The following is a 15,282-nucleotide window of genomic DNA, read 5'->3' as shown; positions in this document are numbered from 1 at the left end:
TTCCATTTTTAAAACAAGTTGTGATCGGCGATGAAAAGTGGATACTGTACAATCATGTGGAATGGCAGAGACAGTGAGGCAAGCAAAATGAACCACTGCAAACCACACCAAAGGCCAGTGTTCATTCAAAGAAGGTGATACTGTGTATATGGTGGGATTCGAAGGGATTCCTCTATTATGAGCTCCTTCTATAAAATCAAATTATTAATTCCAACCAGTTAGCCCAATTAGGCCAACTGAAAGCAGCACTTGACGAAAAGTGTCCAGAATTAGTCAAGGGAAAACACATAATCTTCCATCAGGATAACGCAAAACTGCACATTTCTTTGATGACCAGGCAAAAACTGTTACAGCTTGGTTGGGAAGTTCTGATTCATCCACTGTATTCACCAGACATTACACCTTCGGCTTTCCATTTATTTCAGTCTTTACAAAATTCTCTTAATGAAAAAAATTTCAATTCCCTGGAAGACTGTAAACGGCATCTGGAACAGTTCTTTGCTCAAAAAGAAAAAGTTTTAGGAAGATGGAATTATGAAGTTGCCTGAAAAATGGAGGAAGGTAGTGGAACAAAAGGGTGAATACATAGTTCAATAAAGTTCTAGGTGAAAATGAAAAATGTGTCTTTTATTTTTACTAAAAACTGAAGGCACTTTTTGGCCAACCCAATAGTAGTCACTCAATAAACATTAAAACTATTTAAAATATTCTCATGTAACTCTTCCAATATATTATAAACAGTCCCATTGGGAATGTAAAGTTAAGTCACATTAAAAAATATGAACTAAACACTTAAGACTATATAAAATGCTAGTCTTTTTTTTTTTTTTGTGGTACGTGGGCCTGTCACTTCTGTGGCCTCTCCCGTTGTGGAGCACAGGCTCCGGACGCGCAGGCTCAGCGGTCATGGCTCACGGGCCCAGCTGCTCCACGGCATGTGGGATCTTCCCGGACCAGGGCACGAACCCGTGTCCCCTGCATCGGCAGGCAGACTCTTAACCACTGCACCACGAGGGAAGCCCCTAAAATGCTAGTCTTTACTAAATGTTTAACTACTGCAGAAACATTTATTTTTTTAGGGTACTAAAGGACTTCCTTTCATCCAAAGTTCTGTTCTAATATTTGTCTTCATTTTTCTGGAACTGCATTTTTAACTTTAAGCCACAGCACACAATATATTTAGGAAGTTTTAGGCTCTAATTTTCTTCTACTTATTGTATTTCTTCCATTTCTATGATCACTGAGCAAGCATATTTCATTTGGTTGTCACTGAAGACTGTTCTATGTGCCTAATGTTTAGTTCTCACTTTTTAAATTCTTGAAATGTATTTGCAAGGTCTTTCATTTATATACCAGTGATGTTTACCAGAGACTCTGCCTGCATATCCACTTTTCATCCCTCCAGACAGCAGTGGCCCACCAAGGTAGGCAAGGATGGAAAACTTCAAAACTGCATGAAAGACTGAGAGATTCACTGAATCTGTGGACCCACTCGATGCTGTCTTTACCTGAGGGTTGTTGTATTCTTTTGTTTTTTAATCAAGTAACTATTATGATAAGGAATATAAATTAGAAAAACTATAGGGAATGACAATCAAGACATTCAAAGCTAAATGCAGATTGACATTCATATACTATGTAAGTTAAAATGTTGATTACAAAGGACAGTTGGGAATTTGAAATATTAACAAATGCATATTTTTATCCTTGTAATTCTCTTTTATCAGCTACTCTCTCATTATTTAAAATCACAACAAAGGAAGCTGAGGTTTATGGTCCAAGAATATGAATACAAACCCATAAATGCACACTGGTACAGAATTAAAAAGATAACAAATGAGCTTTAAACAGATTTTATAAAACCTAAGGACAGGGGCTTCCCTGGTGGTGCAGTGGTTGAGAGTCCGCCTGCCGATTCAGGGGATACAGGTTCGTGCCCCGGTCTGGGAAGGTCCCACAAGCCGCGGAGCGGCTGGGCCCGTGAGCCATGGTCGCTGAGCCTGCGCGTCTGGAGCCTGTGCTCCGTAACGGGAGAGGCCACAACAGTGAGAGGCCTGTGTACCGCAAAAAAGAAAAAAGAAAAAGAAAAAAACCTAAGGACAAATGATTAGCCTTGAAAGCCTAGACTTTACATCAAACAAGACTTCATAGAAGTGGGCAGGAGGTCGTTAAGGGAGAAAACGTGTTGAGTTTCAGAATAAAAATATAGAAAGATATTCCAATGCAAATACACAGAGTCCCCAGGTATCAGGGGATATTTTAATAAAAGTGAAGGAAGAACAGTAGAGTAAGTCCTAGAAATTCCTTGAGAAAGGTACCTACCATCCACTTGAGTAGGAAAGAAATGTCCCACTTCCCCACCGGTAGATCAGGAAGACTACAGAACTTGCCTTGAAGCTCTGGGTCCCGCCTGAGGGGGCCCTTGAGTATCACAATATCATAGACTGAGCCTGATTTTCAGGGACTGGGGCCTGGCAAGTCTTGCTTCACTGTGTTACAGGAGAAACAGGATTCTTCAAACCTCTAAAAAAGGCAGAGCTAGATCTTTTAGACCAAAAGAACCTGTGATTTGCCTGAGAAAGATGCAGATTGACTAGAAATATTGACCATCATCCAAGGCAGTTCCAAAAACAATGCAAAAGATGCTAGTACAGGACAAGAAAGACCCGATGAAGTTGACTAAATCCAAGAGAATATCAGTAGGAAACAGGATAAACCAAGCAACAGTTATCCCGTCTACCACCAAGCCAGGAGGATTTAAGCTGGGGACTGGGCTTCCTCTGCCCCTGCCCCACCTAAGTACTTCCCTAGGTGGAACCCAGTACACAAAATGATTGGGTTAAGTTTATCAAGTTCAAATCTTAAACGTATTAAGTTTAACCTAGATTGGCAAGAATTAGTATTTCATCAGCAGAAATGAGGTAAGTAGAATTCAGTTTTAGAAGAATAAAGAATATCCAATTTTTAAGAGAAGCACATTGGTGCTTATAAAATCCATACTTTCTCCAATTTCTATTGAATATAGCTTTCTAATACTCCTCCATGTCATGCTGTAAAACTGTTCTGAGCCTCACTCTCTAGAAGTCAGTATTTCCAGATACTGTGTGTTTCAAGTTACAGATCTTAGCATTCAGAAAAAGTATGGCTCATTTCTTCTTCAAATAGTGAAAATAGTCTTCTAAATTATATGAAAGGAACATATCTCCTAGGAACAGAAAAAGTTACATGAAAATTTTTTACAAATAGAAATGGTAAGAAATACTTTACACATTGTTTTCATATCAACATGCTTACCAGGTATGTTCTGGAACTGTCATCTGTAGTTATGTTTTAGGTCCACTTTCTCTGAGGGTTTTGTGGTATTACCTCCAAACAGTGGACTAATATTGTATATTCTTTTGTGTATGAGCAAACATTGCATTTAGTTTTCCATTTTTACATTTTGCACAGCTCACTGAGATACAATATGAAGTGTTTAATGCTTATTTCTCAACTACTGAAGTATATACTTTCATTATAGCTTTAAATTAAATATTTAGAATCAACATTATTGCTTTTTTAATACACATATGAAGTTATCTACTCCAGAGTTTGTAATAAGTAACATCAATGTACATGCCAACTAAAATTACCTGAGTAAAGCATCTCATTATAATGACAGAATACCAGTCTCTCCTTGGAATGTACTATAAATATTGAGTGGTATTAAACTTATATTTAACATCCAGAAAAATATACCTTGATTAAACTTGTATGTCTTTAGATAATAGTATAATGTCAAATTATTATGCATATATTCCTGTGGGTTTAAACTACTTTTGTCTTCTGAAATAACAGTACTTTGCCTTTAGTTCATATGTAATAATTTAAAAATCTAATGACATTGAAAGAGTTGACATTTATATTATATTATTTTATAGAATTTTTAGTCTCCAAAACTGATAGAAACTTTGTAGTGTCTAGTATCAGCTATGCATGAGTAAAGAACTTTCTGTCAATTTAGGTTTTAGGTCCATTTTTACTAGTGTTTGTAAATTCAGTGACTGTATGCAGTTATCACTAAGTTAGATTTTCTACTGCACTCATTGGGTCAGTTAAATATACACTGTGTGCTGGAATTTAATCTTGTCACATCTCTACCTAGTTAATGACCAGACACTATAGGTAAAATAATTAATAAGAAATTGTTCCTGATTTATAATCTATGTGCCAAAAAATACTTTTAAGTGTATTATAACTAAATATATAAAGACACTAATTAAAACAATTAAGTGAGCAATTAATTCTGGGGAAGCAAAGGAAGAAATGATGCCAGATAGTCATTTTGGGTGTAACCAAATTTTGCAGCTGCTACTGACAACCTTAGGAGAGTTACAGTAACTTGCTTCTTCCTCAGTTTCCTCAGTTTGTATAATAGGGCTAGTATTAGTTCCTACCTACTAAGGGTTGTGGTAGATTAAATATAGTAGGTATAATACAGTTAACATGGTGCCTGACTGGCACATAGTAAGGACTAATAGATGTAGCAGGAGTAATCAGTGTAGAGGTGTAGAAGAAACCACTAGTATTAATGCTGTGGAACTAGCAAGGCTGAGCTGTGCCTCAACAAATACAGGCCCTGGGTCACCTGCTTCCAAATTACCCTGTAAAGGAGGAGGTGCTTTTCAAAAAAAAAAAAATGTATTTCTAAGCTCACTGAAAAATTATATCTGTAGACTTCATTGAAGCAGAAATACTGGTGGTTAAGACTTGGAATTTTGGTTTTTAACAAGATTGTCCTGTGACTTTCATTCTTGCCTAAAAGTGAGAACCACTAACACAGTGTATTAAAAACACCAAATATAAAACTCCAGAGACTATCAACATTTAGAACTCAGGAAAAGGAAAAGCAACCCAGCAAGCAGATGAGTTGCCACAGATGTAGATGGAGGAAGCAATCAATACAAGAGTGCAATCTTAACATTCAAGGGAGAAAGAGTTTTAAGAAAACTCACAGTTGCCTGTCTCTTATTCTTCAATTCTCTCTTTGAAAAACAAAAAGAAATATTTCAGGCATAGCCAAAACTAATATGAGTATTTTTATATACCTGCTACCAATCTAAAAACTAAAGATCACCAGAGTTAAGTCCTTTGTCATCTCCTCACAATTGCATCTTCTCCTCTTGATACTCTTCTAATCCATGTGACCAGTATGTTAAACATAGCATTTACTATTTTCTGCATTTCTTTATACTTTAGTACATATCTATGCATCCCTTATCAAAATGCATATTTTGAACTTAAATTTTATAATATGTCTGCTTTAAAATTAATTTCACTCAATATTTTGTGAAATCCATCCATGGTGATGTATTATAGCTTAGGTTCACTTTTTATGCTATATTTTATTTATTTATTTATTTTTTTTTTTTTAAATTTTTTTTTTTTTGCGGTACGCGGGCCTCTCACTGTTGTGGCCTTTTCCGCTGCGGAGCACAGGCTCCGGACGCGCAGGCCCAGCTATGCTATATTTTAAATTATATTTTATGAAGAGTATACAATTTGATAATTCTATCTCTTACTGATGTTTACATCATTCTCTGTGTTTTCTATGCCATGAATATTCCTGTTTCCTGTGTACAAGAGTTTATCTGTTCTCATTGTAATATTGTTTTTATTGCCAAATGCTCTCCATACTTATACCAATTTACATACTCATAAAGACTATATTTTTAGAATACAGTTTTCTGTAGGTCTCTTGCTTTTTTGCATAACATATGTGCAGAGGCACTGTCTTTTTTATTCCAGCCTATCTTTTCAAGGTTATTTGCATAGCAAACATCCTTAGAATATAGAGACCTCCCCCTGGAACAGAGGTAAAGCCCATTTAATATCTAGTATAATAAGTATAATGTCTCCCTCTTGGGCAATGGTTTGACAGGCTTGGGTACTGTCAGTTGTAACACACTAGGGTCTCTTAAGCTCAGGGTCCTACAGATGTGATACAAACAGAAGGCATGTGCAAAATCCAATTGGGCACTTCTGCATCACCCTGTGGGAATTGGGAGGCAAAGGGAACCAGCTTGAAAGTAAAGCTTGTACTGTCTGCTGTGTCATGAATCCTTTTCTCTGACTCAGTTGTCTGGATTCTTCTGCTTGTGCCCATGATACTGTTGCGGGCTAACTTGTTAGCTTGTAAGTAGACTAAAATCTTACCCATCCACACTCTGCTGCTCCAGGTTCTTGACAGGTATAAAGATTCTCATTGTTTTATATTTGCAACAAACCTTAATGTTGTTATCTTTATAAGCTTTTATCTGGGAAATAATATTGTGGCTTTAATTTTCACTTCTTTGATTCACCGTGAGGCTGAGACTTTTCTCTAATTAGTTATTTGGGCTTTCTCATTTATGAAATACCTGTTCCTATTAGGCTCATTTTGCTATTGAATTCTTTTTCTTATGTAGTTATAGGAGTTTTTAATATATTTTGATTAACTGTATTTGTTCTAAATATCTTTTTTCAAGCCTCTACCTTTATTTTACCTGTTTAATGAGGAGCACTGATGAGAAGAAATTTTTATGCTAAAATTTTAAATTTAATATTAATTTCAAATTTAAGATTGGCTAATTTATCAATCTTTTCCTTTACTAATTGTGCTTTTCTATTCTAAGAAGGTAACACCTTACCTGAGGTCATAATGACATTCTCCTGTGTTTTTTCTAAATGATTTAACTTTTGCCTTTTAAATTTAAGTGTTTGCTCCTCCTGAGACTGCCTTTTCTTTTTTTTTTCTTTTCGTTATAAGATATGCGATAGGGATTACATTTATGTATTTTTTTATATACATAACCAATGAGTGGTTTATATTTTCATGTCTTCTATGTGAACAACCCCACAAATCTATATATGAGCTTTCTGTTCCATTTCATTATTTTATTTGTCATTTGTCTAATGCTGTTGCTAATAGCACATACTTGAGATTTCCATTTCCAGAAATATAGCAGGCTAAGCTATATAATTAGGATTAACCCACCCTCAGAAAACAAGCAAATATATAAATATATGAATATGTATATATATACACATTAACATATATAGTGTTTGTGTGTGTGTGTGTGTATATATATATATATATATATATATATATATATATATATATATATATTGCAGGCACACACACACACACACACACACACACACATCCCTTAGGTAAAAATCTAAGGGACAATGGAAAATCAAAGTAGTAAATGGGATTTCCCACCCAAATTGCTTTTGTCCTCAGCTATTAACCAACCCAGACAAACATGAACTTTCTTATAGTTTGGCAGTGGTGAGGCAGACAGGGTTGAAAACGCAAGGCCTGTCCAAAGCAAGGGATCATCTCCACTTTAATCTGTGACACCAAAGGGCTTCATATTCAAAGTAAAAGTGAACCATACTATTGATGCCCCTAGGAGCATATCAGAAACAAAGGTACATCTCTAACGGAATATAACTTTGTCCTAGGCCCCAAAGAATCCCCAGCAGTAGTATTTTTAGCCACATGACCAACACACAGTTAAAAATACCAGGAACATTATTATATAATTCTTTTAATTTCAGGCTGGACAGCAGCGATGGTGGGAACAGGAGATTAAAATAAATGGGAATATTCAAAAGGGAGAATTAATTACATATAACTTGACTGAGCTAATTAAACCAGAGGCTTATGAAGTCCGACTGACTCCTCTCACCAAGTTTGGAGAAGGAGATTCAACAATTCGTGTCATCAAATATAGTGGTAAGTAGCTTTTCATTTAAAAGTATTTATTTGCATACTAAACTCTCTAGAAGGTTGTAACTATCTACCAAATTTAGACACAAAACAAAACTTAGCATATTGACTTTCTGGGTCATTAGCCAAGTGAAAAAAAAATCCCACAATGCTTAATCATCATAAATTGTAATATTTGGTTATAAATAGAGATATAGAAAAATGTTTAATTAACATTGAACCTAGGTGATAATGTCACAATGTCTTTTTATTTTCTATCGCATAGTTGTGAAGCAGTATGTATATATTTTTTTCAAATTCTTGATGATTTTAAAATTAATATCATTAAGAAATTAGGAAATGTGATTGAATTTTAATATTTTTTTCATTTTTTAGAGCAGTTTTAAGTTTACAGAAAATTGAGTAGGAAGTGCAGGGTGTTCCCATATATGCCCTCTCCCCCTGTCACAGTTTCCCCTATTATTAACATCCTACATTAATGTGGCACATTTCTTACAACTGATTAACAAATATTGATACATTATTAAAGTCAGTAATTTACATTGGGGGGTCATTATTTGTGTTGTACAGTTATATGGATTTTAACAACTGTGTAATGTTATTTATCCACCATTACAGTATCATACAGAATATTTTCACTGCTCTAAAATTCCTCTGTGCTCCACCGATTTATCCTTCCATCCCTCCTCCAACCCTGACAACCGCAGATCTTATATCTATAGTTTTGCCTTTTCCAGAACGCTGGGTATTTGGAATCATACAACATATAACCTTTAGAAACTGGTTTATTGTACTTAACAAGGCACATTTAAAGCTTTTCCATATCTTTTTGTGGCTAAGTAGCTCATTTCTTTCTATGGTTGAATAATATCCCATTGTGTAGATGTTCCACAGTTTGTTTATCCATTCACCTATTGAATGACATCTTAGTTGATTTTTTTTTTTCGTCATTTTTTTCCTTTAGATCACTAATGTTAATGTGTATATGTTAGTGATAGTTTGCATTTATAAACAATATGCGTTTAATATTTCTTTATTATTTAAATGTCCTACTTAAAAGTAGAAAATAGTATAAACCTGTGAAAAAAAGTTGGTCAAAAACTTTCTAATAGTGCAAATAGAAATAATGGTGATTAGATATTATATTATTTTTAACATATACCTGACAGATTAATATTTTATCAGTTGAAATTTATGTACATCTTTTCAGTTGAAATTTATAATATTCAAAGACTAGCTCTAAACTCATCAATGTATTTCTCAAGGTTGAATAAGTCACTGGCAAAATATTTCATATGTGTTTCATTACTTCAGTGGAATATTATTCTTTTTATTATTGATTGTTAAGGTTTGAGTTTAAAAAAGATAATAGAATGAGGTTTTTTGCAGCTGAAGTTCTCCATTCTGTTTAGCATTAAATATTTTTTCCTACTTAAGAGGGTAACAGTGAATACTGTCAGAAATAAAAAAATAAAGTGAAATTATTAAAAACTCATTAGGGTTGTGAAGTCACTTTTCTTCACTCTCATCAGTCAGAGTACACATTGGGCATTATATATTCAATTTTCATTAAAAAATTGAAATGTATAATGTATAGTGGAATATTCATACAAGATCAAGGAATGTAAAAGCATTAGAATCACTGTGTATATTTTCTTGAATATGATTCTTTTAAAAATGTACAGTTTCTTGTTAGTGATATAACTATTATTGCAGAAGAGTAATTGTTATTCTGTAATCACCTTCATGATTCCATCGAGCAAACAACTAGATAACATCCCAGTATATTTCTCTAAATTTTTAGTGTCATATGTTTTTATAAAATATGAATTATCTCCTCCTAACTAGTATTTATGCTCCCTGCCCCTAAGTTGTAAAACTGTAAACTATGTAATATGGAGGGGCATTGGAAACCATGCATTACTATCCATTCCTTTAAAAGATGAAGATATTAAGACCCAGAAAGTTTGTGTCCTGTAGAGTTAAACAACTATGAAATGACTATCTCTGACTAAAACTAGGGCTCACTCCTCCATGACAGAAATCTTTACTTATTTGCTAAGTTTAGAAATTATTAGAACTTGTCTTACAGAGATATAGAAAAAAATCTTCATAAACTCAGTAGTTCTTATTGAAAACTCTGAGGTAACAAATGAAATGAAAAATAAATCTGGAAAATAGATATTATGTTTAGTTCCAACTTTCTTTAATTATCTTTATATCTTAGGCATGCTTATTAAAATCTTAAACATTTTAATTAAAAATTACTTCTATATACTATGGACTTGGGTAAAGTATACTTTAGTGTATATAAGCATATAATGTATATAGGCGTCCATAAGAAATTTGACATGCTAGTTTGAAAAAAGAAAAATAGACTCACTGCAATATTTCAAATTTAGAATGACAAATTTTCACAAGGTTAATTGTGATATTTATAGTGAATTTGGTGACTAAAATATTGTAGGAGAAGTCTCAAAATTCAGTCTGGTCACAGGTTACATGTAGCTGTGACATTTCTTAGAACTAAATTATAATTTAAAGACGCTTACTTCTTTCAAAGACAATATATAAAAATTGTAACTTCATATTATTCTAATTATGAAATAATTTTAATTTTTAACAATTAATTTTCAAGTTAAAATATACCTATACTTTGCAAGAAAGGGAATTATTTTTTCTCCCCTTCAGTGAAAGTAATAAATGTATAGTCCCTTCTCTGTGTTATTCATTTCATAATTTACAATAGGAAATGAACAATTAGAACAACTAAAATAATGGGAATAGTCTGGCTTCTCAATGCAGAAATAGTAAAAAGTAATTTATTGAGAAACTAATCACTTTGTTAAAATTGATCTCAGTGTACTAAATTTAACAATTATATATGAACTTACTTCATGCATGTGTGTGTATTTTTGACTATCATACTTTACTAGTATGTCCAAGTTTAACAAAAGTGGTAAATGGCAAATACTAGGAATTAACAACAAAGTAGACAACCTTCTGGAGGTTAGATTAACTGTCCATTGTAATCTTGGGAGACTGCAATAATGCTTTCTTTTATCCAGAATGGAATTTTCTCTCAGAGTGATAAATGCCTAAGCGATATATACAGCTACCATTTTGTCTCTTAGGTTAGACATATTTTTGTTGCTGTTTCAGTAATATTTAAAGTATTCATTCCTCTTCAGGTAGAAGTCAATTGGCACTTGTATTGCAAACACAATTAGTTTTTTGAGATAAATATTTATTCTGGTACGCGAAAATACAAATGCATTGCTTAGCATTTGAAGACTGTGTGTGTGTGTGTGTGTGTGTGTGTGTGTGTGAATGTAATTAAAGCAGCATCAAAGTAGCTATTTGTTTTAGGACACACATAATGACATGATATGAGGATGGCTTTAGTTTCACCAGAAGTGGATAACAGCAAAAAAAAAAACTAAAGTGTAATCTCTGTTGGATAATTGCATTCATTGTTAAAACATCTAGATTATAGGTTGTCAGCCTCAGTTTTGATTTCTCTGTTTTGTTTAGCACTGGTTAAGATATAAAAGATCAGCAACTCCATTCCTTGGAAAATGAACAAATCCCATAGCTATTTAGCATTGATCTTTTGGGTACTTTGAGGCTGTTACTGCTGAGCTACAAAGTAGATTCTATTCAATCCTCTAGAACAAAGTGGATTGCAGATATAATTCTCCATGGCCACATTGGACAAAAATCATTAAGTTTTGGTTAGGCACTATGAGACACTGATTAGACTTTGATTTATAAAAGACATTCAAGCCACGCTAACATTATTTTTTGCTTTTCTTGTAGCTCCTGTTAATCCTCATTTGAGTAAGTATATTTTCACTTTAAAAATGGCACTGTATTTGACAGTTAAGAAAAATAGAAAATGCATAAACATACAAAGATTATTTAGCAACTGTTCATATTTGGTTTAAAGTAGAATGGCTTAGAAACAGTAAAACTGACATAATTGTAAATTTTAAATTTCAAAGGATATGGGTGTAAAGACAAATAATTTAACTTTTCCTGAATATGGAGCCATTTCCCCAACATGCTTAACATTTGTTATTTGTGTAACTGTAGTTTACACAAATAACAAATGTTATTTGTATAAACTACAAATAATAAACTGTTGTTTCTTTTGTGGCATTGCATATTATTTGTATTGCTATTATTTGTTTCTTTAATTTTCATTCTTTGATTTCTACATTCCACTCATGAAATATTATATTTGCTTAGAAAGTTAGTATTTGAATGGTTTAAGCAAGATTTTTCATGGATCATTATTCTATATCCCAATCTTCTATGAAGAAGAAGATAATCTGAGCACCATCCTCTTGATAATATTTCATTTTAAAATTAAGAATTGATTTTTGTCTTCTATTTTGTGTCTAACAATATATTATTCTTGCCTAACAAGAGAGAAGAGCCACATTTATACTCTTACACATATCCATTCAACATTCTCAATTTCCTATACTTAGTGAAGAAAATGTCCAAATCTTTTTTCTCATTTTACTGTATTCTCTTTTCTGCAATGGCCTTTAACTCATTATATAAAAAAGATCAAATTCTGTAGCCTCTGTTCTTGCTGTATTTCTTACCAAAGATCCTCTTTTACTCCACTTTTGCATATCCAAATACTAATACTGAATATTTTTATAGATCTTTATTGTTCACATCTTGCTTCAGTGCATAAAAGTTCATTTAGTCATCACAATGACCCTTTAATGTGGATATTATTACCAACTCTTTGAGGTTCATTTTTCTTATAATGTTTAGCACAAATACGTCTTCTTCCATTAATTATTCCCTTGTTTTGATTTTTCCATAACAATTTATCTTCATCTATGTGGAAGCTATTGTTGATTTTTTCATATCCTCCAGTAGACTGTAAGATACTTAAGAACTAAATCTGTTTCTAATTTCTCTCTACATCTCACTATCTTTGTGTCTATCACAGCATCTCATATTTAGCAGGTGTTCAATGATCATTTGCTAAAAGAACAAATACATGACAGTTTCAAGATGAATTAATGGCATAAATCAGGTTCTCTCTGGCTTCTACCTAGGGTACTATTGCTAATTAGTTACTATATTGATTATAATTATTTTGAAGGTAAGTTCTCTGACTGCACTTCCAGTAGAAATGTTTAAAAACAGCTGTCATGAGAAGATTAAAAGTAAATACAGTCCATTAATGGACATTTAGGTTGTTTCTATTTCTCGTATATTGCAAATAATACTGTAGTGACCATGTGAGTGCACATATCTCTTTGAGGTACTCATTTCATTTCCTTTGGTTATATATTCTTAAGAGGTATTGCTGGATAATATGGTAGTTCTGTATTTAGGTTTTTTTAGGAACCTTCATACTGTTTTCCATAATAGCTGTACGAATTTACATTGCCACCAATAGTATAAAACTACTATACTCTTTTGATTACTGTAGCTTTGCAATATATTTTAAAATCAGTAAGTGTGATGTTTCCAGCATTGTTCTTCCTCCTCCTAATTGTGTTGGCAATTTGGGGTCTTTTGTGGCTCGATAAGGATTTTAGGAATATTTTCTATTTCTGTTAAAAAAAAAACACACCACTGGCATTGTCATAGGGATTGCATTGAATATATAGATCACTTTGAGTAGTACAGAGATTTTAACAATATTAATTCTTCCAATCCAAGAACACGAGACATCTTTCCATTTATTTGTGTCTTTAATTTCTTTCATCAATGTTTCGTAGTTTTCAATGTACAAGTCTTTCATCTCTTTGGCTAAGTTTATTCCTAAGTATTTCATTCTTTTTGATGCTACTGAAAATGAGATCGTTTTCTTAATTCCCCTTTCTGATAGTTCATTGTAGTGTATGGAAACACACAGATTAATTCAAGGGCATGATCCCAACTTCAAGGGCTCCACTTCCAGGAATATCTGATAAATCTAACCCATTGCAGGGGGAAAAAAATGGAAGTTTTTATTATTTAGGTGTTTATATCTTTATGAATTGCAGGGAATCTATACTCAGTTTTGACTTCATTATTTACTAGCTGGAATTACCCAAAGCTTTCTCCTACATGAGCCTCATGAGTTAGCATTTCTGTATTTTCATAGAGTTCTTATAAGTTTGAATGAAATAATATAAACTATGTTTTTTTTTTCAGTTAAGGATAATTTTAATTTTGTATCTAGTGGAAATTATAAACTCTATTATTTACCCCCCTGTTTCAAGCAGGGTCCATCCCAGTAAGAAAACCTTTTGATACCTAGAAACATTACTACCACCCTCATTTCATGGACACTTAAGGAAAGCTCTCAGTGAACTTGCTGTTGGGCCTTAACTCAGCATGTGGCTGGCATCCAAGAAATCCCAGTCCTTCCACAGGGTCTTCATAAAGTTCTCTTCATTACTTTATTTCTAGTGAATTTCAAGCACCTGGCAAATCTACATTCAAATAAAGCATGAAGGATAACTACTTTTAAAAATAATTTACCATTGGGGGCCTCCCTGGTGGCGCAGTGGTTGAGAGTCCGCCTGCCGATGCAGGGGATACGGGTTCGTGCCCCGGTCTGGGAGGATCCCATATGCCGCGGAGCGGCTGGGCCCGTGAGCCATGGCTGCTGAGCCTGCGCATCCGGAGCCTGTGCTCCGCAACGGGAGAGGCCACAACAGTGAGAGGCCCGCGTACCACAAAAAAAAAAAAAAAAAAAAAAAAAAAAAAAAAAAAAAAATAATTTACCATTATCTTCCCCTAAGTAAACTTCCATTTGTGCAGATGGGTATACGTGAAAGCATCTTGAGACATGGAGTGAAAAATTGTAACCTCAAGGTATACAGCTTTAAAGTGCTGTTGGGTAAATTAATAAAGATCTTTTTCTAATTGACAGTTTTGTTTGGATTGTACCTATACTTGAACAATGAAAGTTGGGGAAATTCTTCAGCCATAATTCAAGCATGCATTGTATTCTTTAATTTCAGTTATCTGGATATTTCAGAGGAAAATGGTTTGGGTTTAAATTATTAAATAAGAGACTGATTTACATATCAAGATTATTTTTCATTTTCATTAAAACTGAAATCGTTTTAAGTTTAGTCATCATCTTGTGCATTATTTTGGCTATGGTGCCATTATTGCAATCTTGCATTATTATTGCTGTATAATGTTTTAAATTTTTCTTGTAAGAATATTGCAATATTTGTATTCATTTAATTTATCTTAATTATTTTAATTAAAATTTGTCAACAGGAGAATTTCACTGTGGATTTGAAGATGGTAACATTTGTTTGTTTACCCAAGATGATACAGACAATTTTGACTGGACAAAGCAAAGTACTGCAACAAGAAATACAAAATATACTCCAAACACTGGACCTAATGCTGATCGTAGTGGCTCCAAAGAAGGTATGAGGGTATGAAATGTTGTGTTCATAACAATCATACTCCAGCCTTGGACATTTTAGAAGTGCTGTTAAAACGAAATACAAGATAATGTTTAGCAATGGATTTGAAGATTT

At 33.4% G+C, this 15,282-nt stretch overlaps 1 protein-coding gene across 2 annotated transcripts in view; it reads left to right on the top strand.

Annotated features, from left to right (window-relative positions):
- Nucleotides 1-15,282, top strand: part of MDGA2 (MAM domain containing glycosylphosphatidylinositol anchor 2) — a gene marked incomplete at both ends in the record, with an annotated part of 734,576 nt that overhangs the window by 678,297 nt on the left and 40,997 nt on the right. Inside the window, 3 exons of one of the 2 annotated variants that reach the window (XM_079699828.1) lie at nt 7,585-7,762; nt 11,576-11,596; nt 15,014-15,169. In XM_079699828.1, coding sequence (XP_079555954.1) covers nt 7,585-7,762; nt 11,576-11,596; nt 15,014-15,169 — 355 coding nt within the window. The remainder of the gene's footprint in view (nt 1-7,584; nt 7,763-11,575; nt 11,597-15,013; nt 15,170-15,282) is intronic. The other variant, XM_079699829.1, reaches the window with a different exon arrangement.

Source organism: Hyperoodon ampullatus (assembly GCF_949752795.1).
Source record: "Hyperoodon ampullatus genome assembly, chromosome: 3".
Classification (NCBI taxonomy): Eukaryota; Metazoa; Chordata; class Mammalia; order Artiodactyla; family Ziphiidae; genus Hyperoodon; species Hyperoodon ampullatus.
The sequence above is the reverse complement of the archived record's forward strand: the minus strand, read 5'-3'. Positions and strand labels throughout refer to the sequence as shown.